Genomic DNA, 19,446 nt, shown 5'->3' with positions numbered 1-19,446 from the left:
AAATGTGCCCCTTGGCCTTTGCCCCATCAATTAACTTTTTTCATATAGAGGAGGGATTGAGCATTGGGGTTGGGTATGTGCCAATCATCAAAAGGTTTTTTTGGGCTACAGTAGCCACCTCCAGGGATAGTATTGGTGGAGGGGGGAGAGTGGGACAAGGGATCTATGTAGATCCCCTGGGCTTTTTACTACTTGGTGGGGGCTTACTTGGGGCTGAACAGCCCCTTTAAGCAATGGTGACCTCACAGTTCTGGAGTTGCCATTGCACGCTGCTTTGGGGGTTTTTGCTACCACGGTATTTTTCACTGTGGCAAAATACTCTGGTTGCAGTATTTTACCACGTGCTCTGGTGTTTTCCCAAAGGGAAAAATACTGCAAGAGTCACAAAGCGGCCAAGTCATTTTCTGTGCCTTTGTGACTCCATGACATTTTTCTCTTTGGAGAAAAATGCCGCAGCTTAGTGAATGACCCCCTTTGTTAGGCATAACAGATAAAATCACTACTAGCTATAAAAAATAAAAAAAACAAACAAGATAAGAATAACATACCTGATACAGGACACAATTGAAAAGGTTATGATCAGAAAATATGTGATGGAGAACAAAGGGATTGTTGACAATGCATTTCTTTCAAACTCCTCCTGTCGGGATAAGGATGTAAAGTAGGACACCTGTCATAAAAATATTATTAGTTAAACTCTGTTTTATTCAGTGCATTTTGTCACAAAAACCATGAAATAATGCAGTGTTTTTCAGAAAGCTACATTTATAGTAACATAGGATTTTAGACAAATGACATGTTTTGTTTAGGCCTTTATTGGTTATCTGTTCTAAAATTGATCCTACTTAGTTAGTGATATATTACATCACTAAATTAAATAAACGCCTATATGATTATAAAATGATCCGTGTTTCTTTTTTAAAACTAATATACAATCATAAAAATGCAAACATAATTCCATGTATCGATCGCAATCCATAGTAGAAGGAAGAAGAAACTGAAAACCAGCACAACAGAGAAGAAGACAAATAAAAGCATGCTGTAGCAATTAATCCCCAACCCCTGGTAATGCCAGAACTAGTAAAGGTCCCAGATTTGTTTACATTTTTTAAGTTCATCCTTAACTGCACAGGTTAAATTTTCTATACTAGCAATAACTGCAACATGATGCTTCCAGAAATCCAGCTGGGGGCTCAGTCTTTCAGAAAAAGATGATGGTGAGCCTTGAAACATGAATTGGCTAATTTATTATGTTTGGAAGATGCAGAAAACCCAACCCAATGGCCTAGGGTACAGCAAGAGGGAGAACCAGAGGATAAGCACAATGATAGCAATAGTCTCTGCTTCGGTAAATATTATAACGGTTTGTGTTTATGTATAATAAGAACAATGATAGCAATAGTCTCTGCTTCAGTAAAGGACCACACAGTTTGTATTTATGTATAATAAGAACAATGATAGCAATACTCTCTGCTTCGGTAAACGATCAAACAGTTTGTATTTATGTATAAGAAGAACAATGATAGCAAGTTTCTGGTGAAGGACCAAACAGTTTGTGTTCATGTATAAATCTACCACCTATGCTCCCATAGCTATCAGTTAAAGGGCCCAATTAGGCTAAAGTTTCCTCCCAGTGTGAAAAACCTTCTGGGGGACTTGTCAGACCCTGTCCCACTCAGCTACCACAGAAAAGTCATGGCGAAGGCCACGCCCCCCAAACCCCACCCCTTTTTCTAAAATTCCCCAGGCTTCTGATCATCCAGATAGGATCGTAAGCAGAAAACTAGCTGGCCAGCATCATTTTTATAGCGTCAGTACAGGGCGCTGAGCCTAGGGTTGCTCTGGGCCCCACTAGCTCATCAGGGATTGCAAGATATGGCAAAGGGGGGTGTGGTAAAGGGGGTCAGAGGCCTGGGTGGGAATGCTTCAAAAAAGGGCGGGGTTTATAAGGGAGGGGAGGGGTCTGCGCCACAACTATTTGAATGTTTTCTTTTCTGTTTTGTCTACTGGGATGCTTTGTTTAGGACAGGGGGTTTTTCTCTCAACACCCTCAGGGTTTTTGCCACATTGGGGGGTGTGGCACTTCAGGCCTCTTGGACCCTTAACAAGGTAGTGGCCCCAAGCTGTGGAACTGCAATCATGGGGAATTTTTAGGGGTCTACTAACCCATGGTATTTTTTTCCTGAGGTATTTTACCACCAGGGAAAATATCTTAGGTTTTACTAAGCTGCGGCACTCGGTAGTGGAGAGGAAAGATACTGTGGCTTAGTAAATGATACTCAGACTGCATTTTCAAACCTAAGCTCATTGTTTCCCATGAAAAAATACCCACACAAAAAGCAGGTACAAGTGTCCACAGCTATTTTGTACCCGCAGTAAGTTTCAAGGTGAAAGTATGTGCGTACGTACTTTTTCTTTGAAAATTGGGGTGAAGTTCACAGGTAAAAAGCACCTACCAACTATGTCTCACTGAGGACAGTTAGAAAATCGCTCCTGACATTATTACCTTGCCAAACTTGGTCAATAAAATTTAAGGCCCTTTACATGCCAAAGTGTTGTAACACAAGAGGGGGGGGGGGGGGGTGGTGTTTCAGAACCCAATCAGTCCCTAAAACTAACCAACTTGGCCACCCAGTAATAAAGTTTCAGATTTGACAAGGCCAAGCCGCTATATGATTTTGCCAGTCAGAGTGTACTGTGCCAGATAGTTCCAGATAAAGCCAGATGTGCAGCTATTAAGGTTGGAAAACACATGGAATGGAATATTGCACAAGACTTGCTGAAATAAATTTAAAAGGCATGGAAGGGCTTCCAGTTTAAGATGACCGATTCTACAGGCCCAAGAGATGGGTAAACCACATCAGCCTTCCATGCAATTTTTCAGATTTTGCAAACAGGAGAGAAGTTTGTTTTGTAGTGATCTTGCATTTTTGAAACTACCTGAAGTTCCAGGTATCTAAACCACTGTTGAACAATCTTGACTCTTACAAGGTATGATGGTATGTGAGTTCTTATGCCAATATTAAAGATTTCTAATTTGGAAAACATTTTTATAGTCAGAAACATGAGCATAGGTGTTTAATATGGAGGAGTAGCCTAGTGGTTAGAACAACAGACTAGACCTAGGTAAGCCAATGTTTAAATCCCACTGATGCTCCTTGTGATCTTGGGCAAGGTTCAAACTCAGATAATGAGACTTCTGGGGACAGAAAAAGACCTGAATATAATATGCTTTGAAGCATCTGAAAGATAAAATATGCTTAATAATATGAAAAGAAGGGCAGTGTCATATTTTTTTAGGATTAGTAAGAAACAGATTAACATAAAATGAACAATAAGATTTTAAGAGAAATGTTGTAAAAATCAAATGCCAAGATATGGGATGAGCTTTTTATTTCATAATCCTTTATATTGAATAAGACAAGGAATATCCAGCCATCATAGAAAAATATTCTCGCTGGCAGCAAGATCATAACAATAGCAAATATGCAAACCAGTGTTAATAGAACAAATAACTTGCATTCCCTTCTCATTTTTTACAAAATCAAGCATCCCTTCCCTTCGCAAAAAGTGTCCATTCCCCCTGATTGTTCCAACACTGTTGCGCTTCCCGGCCGCGTTTGCTCTGTGGCTGGGCCTGCTCACCTTTCCAGACCGTCCATGAGCTCCGGGCTCTCTCACGCCACAGCCAGTTCGCAGCATCCCCAGCTCCCCCACGCTCAGGCTCCAGTCCAGGCCTCCCAGCGGGGTTCGGCGTCCTCCATGGCGTCATCCCCGCCCCTAGGCGCGTGCGGACCGCCCGGCCTCTTAAAGGGCTAGGGGCAGATCCCACCTCCGCAGCGCGCCCTGATTGATGGCTGTATTAAAGGAAGTGGTCTGACACCACTTCCTCGCCTTGGCAATCGGGTCGTACTCTCCGGTCTGTCTAGTTTGCCTTCCAGCGTCTCCTGTTCCAACGTCTCCTGTTCCAGCGTCTCTCCATCCCTGGTAGTACCCTTCAGACTGTACTCATGGTACTGACCATTGCTTGCTCCTGACTATTCTTGATTGCTGCCTGGATCTGACCTCTGCCTGAACACTGACTACTCCTGATCGCTGCCTGGAACTTGACCTCTACCTGACCTGACTACTTCTAGATTGACTACAGGTACTGACCCCTGCTTTAACTGACCATTCTGAACTGTTACTCTGACCTTGATTCTTGCTATTCATTCGGACTCTCTGTTCTGGCCTCCTGTGACCACTGGACACTCTGGTTTGGACATCGACTGCGCACCCTTGTTCGTGGTGGGCACACCTCTGCACTTCCTCTATAGGAGACCCTGTGAGGACCACCTAAGACCATGTGGCCCGGGTAACCAAGGGCCCAACCTGAGGGAACCCTGTGAGAAAGCATGGGAGTAAGAAGCCTGGTGTTGGGGGGGGGGGGGGGTGAAAGAAAGCATGGGAGTGAGAAGCCTGGTTATGCGAGAGAGAGCATGGGAGTGGGAAGTCTGTGTGTGTCTGCCTGCATAAGAGAGAGACTGGTTGGTAAGCTGACCGTGTGTGTGAGAGAAAGACTGGTGTGTGTGAATGTGAGAGAGAAAACGTGATTCAGGGAATGAGAAGCCTGTGCAGTGGAGAGCAAGCATGGAAATGAGAGAGAGAGATTGGTGTGTGTGTGTGTGTGTGTGTGTGTGTGTGTGTGTGTGTGTGTAACAGAGAGAAAGTGATTATGGGAATGATAAGCCTGTGCATGTGAAGAGAGTGAGCATAGGAGTGAGAAACCTGTGTGTGTGTGTGTGAGCACAGCATGGGAGTGAGAAGCCTGTATATGTAAGACAGAACATGGAAGTGGGAAGCCTGTGTGTGTGTATGCATAAGAGAGATCAGGTGACGTGTGTGTGTGAGAGAGAGAGAGAGAGAGAGAGAAAGTGATTATGAGAATGAGAAGCCTGTGCATGTGAAGAGTGAGCATGGGAGTGAGAAACCTGTGTGTGTGTGTGAGCACACCATGGGAGTGAGAAGCCTGTATATGTAAGACAGAACATGGAAGTGGGAAGCCTGTGTGTGTGTATGCATAAGAGAGATCAGGTGACGTGTGTGTGTGAGAGAGAGAGAGAGAGAGAGAGAGAGAGAAAGTGATTATGGGAATGAGAAGCCTGTGCATGTGAAGAGTGAGCATGGGAGTGAGAAACCTGTGTGTGTGTATGTGTGTGTGTGTGTGAGACACAGCATGGGAGTGAGAAGCCTGTATATGTAAGACAGAACATGGGAGTGGGAAGCCTGTGTGTGTGTGTATGCATGAGAGAGATCAGGTGACTGGTGTGTGTGTGTGTGTATGTGAGAGAAAGAAAGTGATTATGGGAATGAGAAGCCTGTGCATGTGAAGAGTGAGCATGGGAGTGAGAAACCTGTGTGTGTGTGAGACACAGCATGGGAGTGAGAAGCCTGTATATGTAAGGATGAACAAAAGGATAGATGCCAATAGTCTTATATAATTCCTTTATTGAAGTGGAGACACTTGTTTTGACAATGTTTGACCGCCCAAGTGGAGATTCTTTCGTGAATGCGTTGAAAAGATTCAATACTGTTGTGGATCATATAGTGGTTTATATGATCCTCTATATACAATTTGTTCGAACTTAAACTGGGAACTCAAGAGAATATATGTAAGCCCCTGAGGCAGCCGTTTTCAGACGGCGAAACTCGGCCAGAGTCGGGCTACCCTTGTGTCTCCACTTCAATAAAGGAATTATATAAGACTATTGGCATCTATCCTTTTGTTCATCCTGACAGCTTTTATAGATCGCCTTCCTTTGTGCTTTTTGGGCGTGTATATGTAAGACAGAACATGGGAGTGGGAAGCCTGTGTGTGTGTGTGTATGCATGAGAGAGATCAGATGGCTGGTGTATGTTTGTGTGTATGTGAGAGAAAGAAAGTGATTATGGGAATGAGAAGCCTGTGCATGTGGAGAGAACAAGCATGGGAGTGAGAGACTGGTGAGTGTATGTGAGACAGAGAAAGTGATTATGAGAGCGAGAAGCCAGTATATGTAAGTAGAACACGGGAGTGGGAAGCCTGTGTGTGTGTATGGCATGAGAGAAACTATTCAGGAAGGTGACTGGTGTGTGTGTAAAAGACTGTTTGGGAGATGATTGGTGTGTGAGAGATAGAAACTGGTCATGGGGCATGACTGGTATGGTGTGTGTGTGAGAGACATGGGCACTAAGGAAGAGGACCATGAGTATAGAGCTTAGCCTCTACTGCTGCTTCTGCTGTGTGCTACGGCCTGCATGGAAGAGGAGTAGGAGAGCTGCCGGAGGGGGTAAGTAAAGGTGGCTTTTTAAGTTTATTTTCTTGATTGACTGCCATTTTAATTATTTAATATTATGTGATGTGTCTGCTTTTTTTGAAATATTTTATTGGTGTTTGGAGAATGTTTAATAGTTTTTATGAATTTTTAATTGTTGGATGTTGTTCTGTTCATAACTGTTTTGAAACATTTATTCTGCTTATTAGTATAGTTTTACAATTATTTCTGTGTGGGGATCTATAGCTGCTTGCTAGTTCTGTTTTCCTAATAAGAGGTGTATTGGTTTTTAGGGCCTGATTTAATATTTGTAGTGTTGCCTTTTCAGAGATAGGGTTGCTCCTGTTTGTGTGCGGATTAGTTTATGTGCATTACTACAGATCCCGGGCGTATGTTAGGTCGGTTCTGTGTCTGTTACCGAGATGAGATATTTTACTAGCATGTAAGCGTTTTATCAGTCTTATTTGTTGTGTTTTCTCAAGAGGACATGCATTGGTGGTAAACTGCTGTCTTTTCATAAGTAGGGCTATTGAGCCTGGAAGTAGAAGGAGTTTGAGTTGCTGTTATTGAGATGACACCAGAACCAGAATATCTTTTTTGTAGGGTGAGTTGTATGGGGAATGTCATAATTCTGCTTTACATCCATTATTGTGTGTCAGGGGAATGTCATAATTCTGCTTTACATCCATTGTGTGTCAGGGGGGTTCCGTTGATGCAAACTGTACTTTTACATCTAGCCCCATGACGATCATGGGTCAGTGTGTCACGCATGTGAGAACCATCTGTCAGGTGTCCTGACAGAAAAAAGGTTGAGAACCACTGTTCTAGGCAGTAGAGAATCTTCAGAGTCTTCAGGAACATGGGCCCTAGAGGAGCGAGTACCGGTTCCTATCTGCAATCTGAAATAGAGAAAAGAGGGCGAGGCCTCCGAGGAGAGAGGCCCCCGAGGAGCAGATACCCCTGGTAAGTCCGAGGAGGCAGAGTAGCTTGGACAAATCCGTATTCCTTGACAGAGTTTGATTCGTAGTCCTTGCTAACTCAAATTGTAAGCATAAGAGAAGACCTTTTATGTTGGAAGCATATGACGTCAATACAGGGGGACGCCCCTGAGGTTTGCACCCTTGCTATTACTTACTTCGGAGCGCGCCCTACATCATCAGGAACATGGCAGATCCGCAGCGTCGAGCCGGTCCGGGGACGCCAGGGAGAAGCGGCATGGAGACGCCGTGGCAGCAAGTCGTCCATCAGGCCCGGAGGGAGTCGCCAAAGAGGTAGAGAGGGTGGAGCGAGGGCGAAGAGAAGGCCCGAACACAACACACCAGCCCAGGGATCCACCCACAACTATATCAGATTCTAATAAGATTGCTGACTCCTCCTTCCTTAGGAGTTAACTATAACATAGAAACATAGAAATGACGGCAGAAGAAGACCAAATGGCCCATCCAGTCTGCCCAGCAAGCTTCCCTCATTTCTTCTCTCATACTTATCTGTTTCTCTTAGCTCTTGGTTCTAATTCCCTTCCACCCCCGCCATTAATGTAGAGAGCGGTGATGGAGCTGCATCCAAGTGAAATATCTAGCTTGATTAGTTAGAGGTAGTAGGGGTAGTAACCGCCGCAATAAGCAAGCTACACCCATGCTTATTTGTTTTTACCCAGATTATGTTATACAGCCCTTATTGGTTGTTTATCTTCTCCCCTGCCGTTGAAGCAGGGAGCTATGCTGGATATGCGTGAGGTATCAGTTTTTTTCTTCTCCCCTGCCGTTGAAGCAGAGAGCTATGCTGGATATGCATCGAAAGTGAAGTATCAGGCACATTTGGTTTGGGGTAGTAACCGCCGTAACAAGCCAGCTACTCCCCGCTTTGTGAGTGTGAATCCTTTTTTCTTCTCCCCTGCCGTTGAAGTTATGCTGGATATGTGTGAAGTATCAGTTTTTCTTTTCCCCTGCCGTTGAAGCAGAGAGCTATGCTGGAAATTCGTGATGTATCAGTCTTTCTCCCATGCCGTTGAAGCAGAGAGCCATGCTGGATATGCGTCGAGAGTGAAGTATCAGGTACATTTGGTTTGGGGTAGTAACCGCCGTAACAAGCCAGCTACTCCCCGCTTTGTGAGTGTGAACCCTTTTTTCTTCTCCCCTGCCGTTTAAGCAGAGAGCTCTGCTGGATGTGTGAAGTAACAGTTTTTCTTTTCCCCTGCTGTTGAAGCAGAGAACTATGCTGGATATGCATTGAAAGTGAAGTATAAGAATGGAGTGATCAAGCTAGTTGAAAGGCATCAGGAATAGAGGAAGGTGGAGGTGGTAATTTGGATATTTGGTTTGGGGTAGTAACCGCCGTAACAAGCCAGCTACTCCCGTCTTTGTGAGTGCAAATCCTTTTTTCCACATTTCCTCTTGCTGTTGAAGCTTAGAGTGATGTTGGAGTCACAGTAACCATGTGTATGTTTATTGAATAAGGGTATTGTCTCCAGGCAGTAGCCATCATTCTGGCGAGTCACCCACTCTTCATTGGCGGCCTCTTGACTTTATGGATCCACAGTGTTTATCCCACGCCCCTTTGAAGTCCTTCACAGTTCTGGTCTTCACCACTTCCTCCGGAAGGGCATTCCAGGCATCCACCACCCTCTCCGTGAAGAAATACTTCCTGACATTGGTTCTGAATCTTCCTCCCTGGAGCTTCAAATCGTGACCCCTGGTTCTGCTGATTTTTTTCTTATGGTAAAGGTTTGTTGATGCCTTTGGATCATTAAAACCTTTCAAGTATCTGAAAGTCTGTATCATATCACCTCTGCTCCTCCTTTCCTCCAGGGTGTACATATTTAGATTCTTCAATCTCTCCTCGTACGTCATGCGATGAAGATCCTCCACCTTCCTGGTCGCCCTTCTCTGTACCGCTTCCATCTTGTCTTTGTCTTTTTGTAGATACGGTCTCCAGAACTGAACACAGTACTCCAGGTGAGGCCTCACCAAGGACCTGTACAAGGGAATAATCACTTCCCTTTTCTTACTCGATATTCCTCTCTCTATGCAGCCCAGCATTCTTCTGGCTTTTGCTATCACCTTGTCGCATTGTTTCGCAGACTTCATATCATTAGACACTATCACCCCAAGGTCCCTCTCCTGCTCCGTGCACGTCAGCCTTTCCCCCCCCATCGAATACAGTTCATTCGGATTTCCGCTCCCCATATGCATGACTTTGCACTTCTTGGCATTGAATCTCAGCTGCCATATCTTCGACCACTCTTCCAGTTTCCTTAGATCCCGTCTCATTCTCTCCACTCCTTCCGGCGTGTCCACTCTGTTGCAGATCTTAGTGTCATCCACAAAAAGACAAACCTTACCTTCTATCCCGTCCGCAATGTCGCTCACAAAGATATTGAACAGGACCGGTCCCAACACCGATCCTTGCGGTACACCACTTAAAACCGCTCTCTCTTCAGAGAAGGTTCCATTTACCATCACACATTGTCTTCTGTCCGTCAACCAATTTGCAATCCAGGTCACCACCTTGTCACTCACTCCCAAGCTTCTCGTTTTATTCACCAGTCTCCTGTGTGGAACCGTATCAAAAGCTTTGCTGAAATCCAAGTATATGACATCGAGCGCTCTTCCTTGGTCCAATTCCTTGGTTACCCAGTCAAAAAAGTCAATCAGATTTGTCTGACAGGATCTTCCCCTGGTGAATCCATGTTGCCTCTGGTCCATCAATTCTCCGGACTGTAGATAGTTCACTATTCTCTCTTTCAGCAGAGACTCCATTACTTTTCCCACCACCGAAGTGAGGCTAACCGGTCTGTAGTTGCCAGCCTCCTCTCTGCTCCCACTCTTGTGAAGCGGGACCACCACCGCTCTTCTCCAATCACTCGGCACCACTCCCGTTTCTAGGGATCACAGCGGACCCGCCAGAACATCTCTGAGCTCCCTCAATATCCTTGGATGAATCCCATCAGGCCCCATGGCTTTGTCCACTTTCAGGTTCTTTAGCTCTTCCCACACATTTTCTACTGTAAAAGGATTTTCATCTATTTCACTTCCCTCCAGTTTCTTGTTGTGTAGAGATGGTCCTTCTCCAGGGTCTTCTTTAGTGAACACAGAGCTGAAGTATTCGTTTAATATTTCTGCCATTTCTTCGTCTGTCTCCACACATTGATCATTACCACCTTTCAATTTCACTATACCACTTTGGACCTTTCTCTTTTCGCTGATGTATCTGAAAAATGTTTTGTCACCATTTTTTATCTCCTTGGCAATCCTCTCTTCTGCTTGATTTTTTGCCAACTTGATTGTTTTCTTCGTCTCCCTCAGTTGATACAAATATTCTTCTTTGTGCTCCTCCCTTTGGGATCCTTTATATTTCTTGAATGCTGTTCTTTTAGCTTTAATTTTGTCAGCCACCCTCCTTGAGAACCAGATAGGTTTCAATTTTCTTTTGCTTTTCTTTATGTTTCTAACATATAGAGCAGTTGCCTTGGTGATTGCTCCTTTTAGATTGGTCCACTGCTGATCCACATCTCTCTCGTTCTCCCATCCTTTAAGTTCTTCCTCCAGGTACTTTCCCATTTCCTCAAAGTCTGTGTTTTTGAACTGTAAAACTCGGGTCTTTGTGGTTCTTTTCCCTATTCTATTAGTGATATTAAACCATACCGTTCGATGATCACTGCTGCTGAGGTGGGCGCCCACCTGGACATCTGAGACATTATCTGCATTATTGAGCAATAAGTCGAGTATAGCACCTTCTCTCGTGGGTTCCAACACCATTTGTTTGAACAAAGATACTTGCATGGCATCCATTATTGCTCTACTATTTTTAGTTTCTGCAGATGGGATTTTCCAGTCTACATCTGGCATATTAAAGTCACTCACGATCACCACTTCTCCCTTCTTACCTATCTTATGGATGTCTTCAATCAGATCTCTGTCCAGCTCTTCCTTTTGGTTTGGAGGCCTGTAAACCACTCCAATATAAATGGACACTCCGTCATCTTTTTTTTAGGTCGACCCATAGAGCTTCTTCTTTACCCCAACTTCCTTGTAGCTCAGATGCTTGGATGTTGTTTCTGACATAAAGAGCCACACCTCCCCCTTTTCTATCCTCTCTGTCCTTCCTTAACAAGTTGTAGCCTGGTATTGTTGTATCCCATTCATGAGATTCTGTGAACCATGTTTCTGTGATAGCAACAATGTCCAATTCTGCCTCAGCCATTAGGGCCTGCAGATCTGGGATTTTATTTCCCAAACTATGAGCATTTGTGGTCATAGCCTTCCAGGTACTCTCTTTAAGGTTATTGCTTTTCCTGGACTCCTTATGAGATATTAGTTGAGATTTGTTATTCACTTTACTCTTTCTGTTTGTAGTTGTGCCACTGTTGACAGAGTTATCCATCTCAATTAGATTTTTCTTTTGGTTATGGATCTTGAAATACTGCATGCATTGTGTTTTTTCTCTCTTTTCTGGTAATACTGCAATGTTTTTCTCAAGAACTTCCTCAGTTTTTAATATAGAGAGGGCTTGTTCTTTTTGCATTTGGTACATTGTGTGTCTCCTTATCACAGGTCTAATTCTACCAGAGCCCACTGTAATCCTGGATTGTAAAGAATTTCTTAATGACCTGTTTGAGTGGGAGGGTGTACCTGTTGGCTGCTCATCTGTCAAGAATGGATGACTTTGGGTCCTACCTGAGCCTAATGGATCTCCTTTTCTTGACTCCTGGTTTTTCCGTGATATTGGGGAATTATTATCTGTGTAATGCAATGTGGGTGTAATACTTTTAATTGAAGCTAATTGAGCTTTTATCTCAGTCAGCTCCATTTTCAAGGAAGAGAGTTGTGCACAAATTGGGCAAGCTCTAAGTTTCCAGATGCTTTCCCTCAGAATAAAGGCTCTACAGCAGTTACATTGGATAGTCCTCATCTTGGTAGTTTGTGATTTGTATTTCCTTGACTGTTACCAATGTACTAATTTATCTCGCTGCCAATGGGAAGTTAGGCAGTCTTTATTAGAAAACAAGCCCCAGGGGTGGGTGGGTAGAGGGGTAGGGAGGGAGGGAGTCAAACAGTTTAGCCTGGGACAAGCTGGGTAAAGTAGGGCACTTCTGGACTGTTGCCTTTGCTTTTGGTCAATTGTTTTAAAAAACAGTCTTTATGCCCCAATTTTTAGTTTGAACCAATTTTTTGTGCCAACTAACTCCAAGGGAGAGTTTAAAAGGTGTTTGAAAAGCTGGAGAGCTGTCTACTTGGAGGTTTCTTTTTTTGGTTTGTTTTTTTTTTCCTTTTAGCTTTATTCAAACAGCAAATCAACTTACTAGATTAATAACTTACTATAAAGAAATGAAACACAGACTATAAAGAAAATTAAAAACAGACAGGAATAATCACAGAACCTTTCTACAGTAATAGTAATTACTTTCTACAGTAAAGGTAATAACTATAAAGAAATGAAACAGACTAAGAAAATTAAAACCCACAGGAATAATCACAGAACCTTGCAATAATCAAAAACCTTGCAATAATCAAAAAATATACTTAGCCACAATGCAGATTTCACAATGTAATATACACGTCCACCAGGAGAAAAACCCCTCCAACTTGTGCTCAGGAACACAATGGCTCCCCTCCTCTACGAATACCTTGCCCAAGGTCTGGGACACACCCAATTCAGTTAGATTACGTCACTTCTGGACTGTTGCCTTTGCTTTTGGTCAATTGTTTTAAAAAACAGTCTTTATGCCCCAATTTTAGTTTGAACCGATTTTTTGTGCCAACTAACTCCAAGGGAGAGTTTAAAAGGTGTTTGAAAAGCTGGAGAGCTGTCTACTTGGAGGTTTCTTTTTTTGGTTTTTTTTTTTCTTTTAGCTTTATTCAAACAGCAAATCAACTTACTAGATTAATAACTTACTATAAAGAAATGAAATACAGACTATAAAGAAAATTAAAAACAGACAGGAATAATCACAGAACCTTTCTACAGTAATAGTAATTACTTTCTACAGTAAAGGTAATAACTATAAAGAAATGAAACAGACTAAGAAAATTAAAACTGCTACTCCGCAGTCTAACTAACATCAGAGCTTTCTCAACAGATTGCTACTCCTATCTGATTGCTCCTCTCCTCAGGCATCAGATTGACAAGATTGCTACTCCTCGTGGAGATCATAGCAGAGTCAGAACAGATTGCTAACTCTTTAGCAAGACTAGAGCGACACAATAAGATTGCTAACTCCCTAGCAGATTTCTAACAAAAGGTAGTAACCTTCAAGTTTGGAGCCCCAAGGCTCAATCTGCTTTCCATGCCTTGAAAGAGGCCTTCTGCACCGGACCTTCCCTTCGTCACCCAGATCTCAACCATCCCTTCATCATCAAAGTCGACGCCTCCGCCATTGGGGCAAGGGTGGTCCTGAGCCAGTATTCCTCTAAGGGGGTCTTAGTACCCTGCTCCTTCTACTCTCACAAGTTTTCGCCAGCAGAGCAAAACTACATGATTGGTGACCGTGAGCTCTTAGCTGTGAAATTGGCTCTTCAAGAGTGGAGCCCCTGGTTAGAAGAAGCCCAACATAAATTCACAATCTTCATAGATCATAAGAACCTCGAACACTTAAAGGAAGCTCAACTATTGAACCCCAGACAAGCCAGTTGGGCGCTGTTCTTTGAACATTTTAATTTTGAACCCCGCTACCGTCCTGCACCAAAGAACACCTGAGCAGATGCTCTCTCGCTCTTTTGAACCAGAAGATACACCCGAAATTCCCAAGCACATCATTGACCCAGCCTGTATAACCTTCGAAGTTACCTACACGGTGCCAGCCGGGAAGTCGGTGGTCCCACGTCGCCGAGAGTGCGTCCTCCGCTGGGCCCATGACTCAAAGTTGGCTGGTCATCCCTGCCGGACCCTTGAGATGTTAAAAAGACATTACTGGTGGCCTACCATGGTTAGGACTCCTGCAGTTATGTGGACTCCTGTCCCATCTGTGCTCAGCAGAAAGGACCTACTGGCCATCCATGGGGACTCCTCCAACCTCTTCCTGCTCCCACCAAATCCTGTTCAAGCATCTCTACTGACTTCATCATCAATCTACCCCCATCAAAGGGCAATATGATCATCTGGGTTATTATCGACTGCTTTTCAAAAATGGTCCACTTCGTTCCACTACAGAGTTTCCCTTCAGCTCCTGAATTGGCAAAACTCTTCCTGCATCATGTATTCTGACTTCATGGATTACCCAAGGAGATCATTTCTGATCGTGGACCACAATTCGCAGCCAAGCACTGGAAGTCTCTGTGCACAAAGTTTGACATCACCCTGAACCTGACGTTGGCCTATCACCCCTCAAGCGAACGGTCAAGCCGAAAGGACAAACCACTCATTAAAGACCTTCCTGAGATCCTACGTGAATGATCAACAGGACAACTGGGCCGACCTCTTGCCCTGGGCAGAGTTGTCCCACAATACTCATCTCGCCTCTGCCACCGACTCTCCCTTCTCCATTGTATTCGGTCACCAGCCACACTTGCCTCTTCCAGTGCCACTCAGTACCCTCGCCTGCAGTCCAGTCCATGGTACAGACGATTCTTCATCTCTGGAATCAGGTCAAGGACAGACTGGGTCAGGCAGCCGAGAAAGCCAAATGCTTTACTGATGCCCACCATTGCACTGCACTGCTGTTCCAACCAGGCCAGAAAGTCTGGCTCAGCACAAAACATATTAAATTACATCTGCCTTTACAGCGATTTGCTCCATGGTTCATTGGACCATTTCCAATCATCCGAAGAATAGGAGCAGTTACTTAACTTCAGATGCCTACCTCCACGGGAATCCACAACACATTCCATGTCTCCTTACTAAAACCACTAGTCTTGTCCTGGCCTTCTTGACGGTCTCATGCTCCTACCTAACTCACTGTTGAACCCGAAGACATCCTCTAGGTCAAAGAGGTTCTTGACGTCCATTGTAGAAGACGTCATTGGGAATACCTCCTGTCGTGGGAGGGCTTCGGGCCGGAGAAGAACTCCTGGGAGCCCTCCCACCACATTTATGAAAAAGACCTCCTTGCAGAATTCCACAGGACTCATCCTGACAAACCCAGGCCAGTAAGGGAGAGGCCTAGAAGGGGGGGGGGGGGGGTTACTGTTGCGCTTCCGGCCACGTTCACTCCACAGCCGAGCCTGCTCACCTTTCCCGACCATCCACGAGCTCTGTGCTCTTTCACTTCGCAGCTGCAGCCAGTTCACGGCGTCCCCAGCTCCCCCACGCTCAGACTCCAGTCCAGGCCTCACGGCGGGGCTCGGCATCCTCCGTGGCGTCGGCCCCGCCCCTAGGCACGTGTGCACTGACTGCCCGGCCTCTTAAAGGGCCAGGGGCAGATCCCACCTCTGTGGCGCGTCCTGATTGATGGCTGTATTAAAGGAAATGGTCTGACACCACTTCCTCGCCTTGGCAATCAGGTAGAACACTCCGGTGTATTTAGTTTGCCTTCCAGTGTCTCTTGTTCCAGTGTCTCCTATTCCAGCATCTCTCCATCCCTGGCAGTACCCTTCGGACTGTTCTCACGGTACTGACCATTGCTTGCTCCTGACTATTCTTGATTGCTGCCTGACATGACCTCTGCCTATTCTCTGACTACTCCTGATCACTGCCTGAAACAGACCTCTACCTGAACACTGACTACTCCTGATCGTTGCCTGGAACCGACCTCTGACTGAAACTGACTATTCTTGACCTCTGCCTGACCTGACTACAAGTACTGACCCCTGCTTCAGCTGACCATTCTGAACTGTTACTCTGTCCTTGATTCTTGCTATTCATTCGGACTCTGTTCTGGCCTCCTGTGAGCTCTGGACACACTGGTTTGGACATCTACTGTGCACCCTTGTTCGTGGTGGGCACTCCTCTGCACTTCCTCTCTAGGAGACCCTGCAAGGCCCACCTAAGACCAGGCAGCTCGAGAAACCAAGGGCCCAACCTGAGGGAACCCCGGGTTGCTATTGGCGAAGCTCCAGCTAGCCTCTGCCTCCTCCTGTGCTCTGCCTCCTGGTGGCAGGCGCTCTCCAGGTCCGACCGGAGGGCCGAACCAATCCTGCACCAGGCCAAGGGTCCAGAATTGAAGCCCTTGCCGGGAGACCCATTTCTTTATGCATTTATCTCCATGCAGTTATTACAGGCCTCAACAACATGATCCCCCCTCACTTCCCTAGGTAAAGATGCATCTGATAGGTGAATAAGCCCCTAAGGGGAGTAAGAGAAGGTCAATTCCCCAACAAGTGAATCACATCATATTTATATTTGCCCGCAATATATTCCCCAATGTACCTCAACTGGCATGCTAAATTGAAATAAGTAAAATTAGGGGCATTGATACCACCCTACCATATTCAATTTTTGAATGCTTGCCTCGCCATAGGAATCATATAAATATAGATTTCCGGTAAGCCAAGTCAGGCAGCGATACCAACATGGCAACATCTAAAAGATTATATCACAGTTTTCGTAATATAATCATTTTAAACAGGGCATTTCTTCCAAACACTGGCAGTGCTGCCAGGTTTGCAACTCATGAGCAAACCCTTCCAAAAAATCCCGAAAATTAATCTCATAATTGCAATAAGTCATGAGGAATCCATACTCCCAGATATTTTATTTTATGCATATTCCATTTGAAAGGGAATTGATCCTGCTACCCATCCTTCAATGCTGAATTCAAAGGTAGCCTCAGATTTATGAAAATTGATGGTAAGCCCAGCAAAAGTTTGAAAAGCAGAGAAAAACCCTGGCTTACATTATTCAAAAAAAGCAAGATGTTATCCACAAAAAGGCACATTTTAAATTCTTGCCTGCCTACTGGTATCCCTATAATATCAACACCTGTCTACTCCCAATGGCCAGTGGTTCCAGCGTAAGCCCAAAAAGAAGTGGTGAGAGAGGGCACCCTTGTCTTGTCCCCCCTTCCAGAGTGAACTCTCTTGACAAAGTGCCATTTGCTAATATCCATGCTTTGGGGTTTGTGCATAATAGCTTAATCCAATCTAGGAAAGGACCCTCTATCCCATATTGTACCAATACCCAAAACATGTACTGCCAATTAACCTCATCAAAGGTCTAGGCTTTATATCATACTTCCCTTAATACAGGGGCCGGGAACCTTTTTGGCTGAGAGAGCCATGAACGCCACATATTTTAAAATGTAATTCCGTGAGAGCCATACTAACTACAACCCCCCACCCTCCTGACCCCCCCCCCCCCCCCCGCCAAAGACCTGCCAAAAAGTCCCTGGTGGTCCAGCAAGGGTCCAAGAGCAGTCCGGGAGCGATCTCCTGGACTTGGGCTGTTGGCTGCCAGTAGTCAAAATGGCGCCGACGGCCCTTTGCCCTCACTATGTCACTGGGGTCAACCAATGGCAACGGCAGCCCCTGTGACATAGTAAGGGCAAAGGGCCGTCGGCGCCATTTTGACTACTGGCAGCCGATAGCCCAAGTCCAGGAGATCGCTCCCGGACCCCTGCTGGACCACCAGGGACTTTTGGCAGGTCTTTGGGGGGGGGGGGGCGTCAGGAGGGTGGGGGTTTTTGTTAGATTTTTTTTTTATTAAAGATTTGTCTGCGAGCCAGATGCAGCCATCAAAAGAGCCACATCTGGCTCGCGAGCCATAGGTTCCCGATCCCTGCCTTAATAGCTGTCCTTCCCTTCCCCAAAATCGCTATCACCTTACACACATTATTAACCCCATATCTACCAGGTACAAACCCAGTCTGATCAGGGCCCACTAATGAGGGAACAACTGTTCCGAACCTTTTGCTAATATGGAAGCCAACATATTTGTATCTACCGTATTTTTCGCTCCATAAGACACACCGGACCATAAGACGCACCGGTCCATAAGAAGCACCTAGGATTTAGAGCAGGAAAATTTAGAAAAAAAAAATGGTGTGATTAACCGGCTCTGTTCCCAGGCGTCTGTGCGTCTTATGGAGCAAATTAGGTAAGTACATAACATTTTTTTTTTCCCCATTTCTTTTCGGGTCAGGGGAGGGCCATTTCGGTCCACTCCCCAGATCAGAAAACGTTTCTATTTCTGTGGGAACCCCCACCCCATCCCAACCCTTCAAATTAATTAACCCCCCCTCCTGACGCCCCCCCAGACCCGCCAAATTAATTTACTACAACCCCCCACCCTCCTGACCCCCCCCCCCCCCCAAGACCTGCCAAAAGTCCCTGGTGGTCCAGGAGCGATTTCCTGGACTTGGGCCGACGGCCCTTTGGCCTTACTATGTCACTGGGGTCGACCAATGGCAGCGGTAAACCCTGTGACATACGGGTCGATACTGTAAGGCCGCGGTAGAAACAGTGCGGCAGTGTCAGGCGCACCCTTCCTCCCCGCACGCACAGTTCTCTAGACCTAGCGCCTGATACTCTCTTCTAATTGCATGCAAATGCATGCCATGGCTGTGAAGCGATAGGGAAGGGTTATGCCCGCGCAACCCATTTTACTGTATAGGCGCTTAATACAGCGCCTATACAGTAACCTGGGTGCGCTGGTACCTGTCATTTCAAATGACATTTGAAATGACAGGCAGCAGGAAGTGTAAAAAAAAAACCAAAAAACCAAAAAGATGTAAAAACCTGAGTGTTAAAAAAAAATTTTTAAATACCTGTCACTTTCGTGCAGTCATCCAGGCAGCGGCGGGAGCCGGAGGGCCGCGTGGGTCCAGGCGATACTGGCCGGTCCAGGCGGCCAGCGGCGGGAGCCGGGTGTTCGAGGCCGCGGGCGGGTAGGCGCGTGTTCGATCGGGCGGGTAGGCGGCGGGATCCGGGGGGCGGGTAGGCACGTGTTCTATCGGGCGGGTAGGCCGCGGGCCGGGTCGCACAGGCGCATTCATCCAGGCAGAGGGAACCGGAGGCCGTTTTCGCCACCGGTTCCCTCTGCCTGGAGGAATGGCCGTGCGATTTCAGCGCTGAAGGCAGTCACATGCCGTGACGTCACGGCATGTGACTCCCTTCAGCGCTGAAATCGCACGGCCATTCCTTCACTGCCGGTGGCCGTGCATTCATCCAGGCAGAGGGAACCGGAGGCCTTTTTCGCCGCTGGCTCCCTCTGCCTGGATGAATGGCCGTGCGATTCAGCGCTGAAGGCAGTCACATGCCGTGCCGTGACGTCACGGCATGTG

The 19,446-nt window shown here is 45.8% G+C and overlaps 1 protein-coding gene across 1 annotated transcript in view; it reads right to left on the bottom strand.

Annotated features, from left to right (window-relative positions):
• Nucleotides 1–19,446, bottom strand: part of LOC115081956 (patched domain-containing protein 3-like) — a 157,158-nt gene that overhangs the window by 92,945 nt on the left and 44,767 nt on the right. Inside the window, exon 2 of the mRNA XM_029586196.1 lies at nucleotides 549–670. Coding sequence (XP_029442056.1) covers nucleotides 549–670 — 122 coding nt within the window. The remainder of the gene's footprint in view (nucleotides 1–548; nucleotides 671–19,446) is intronic.

This window comes from Rhinatrema bivittatum, unplaced genomic scaffold (genome assembly GCF_901001135.1).
Source record: "Rhinatrema bivittatum unplaced genomic scaffold, aRhiBiv1.1, whole genome shotgun sequence".
Lineage (NCBI taxonomy): Eukaryota > Metazoa > Chordata > Amphibia > Gymnophiona > Rhinatrematidae > Rhinatrema > Rhinatrema bivittatum.
The sequence above is the reverse complement of the archived record's forward strand: the minus strand, read 5'-3'. Positions and strand labels throughout refer to the sequence as shown.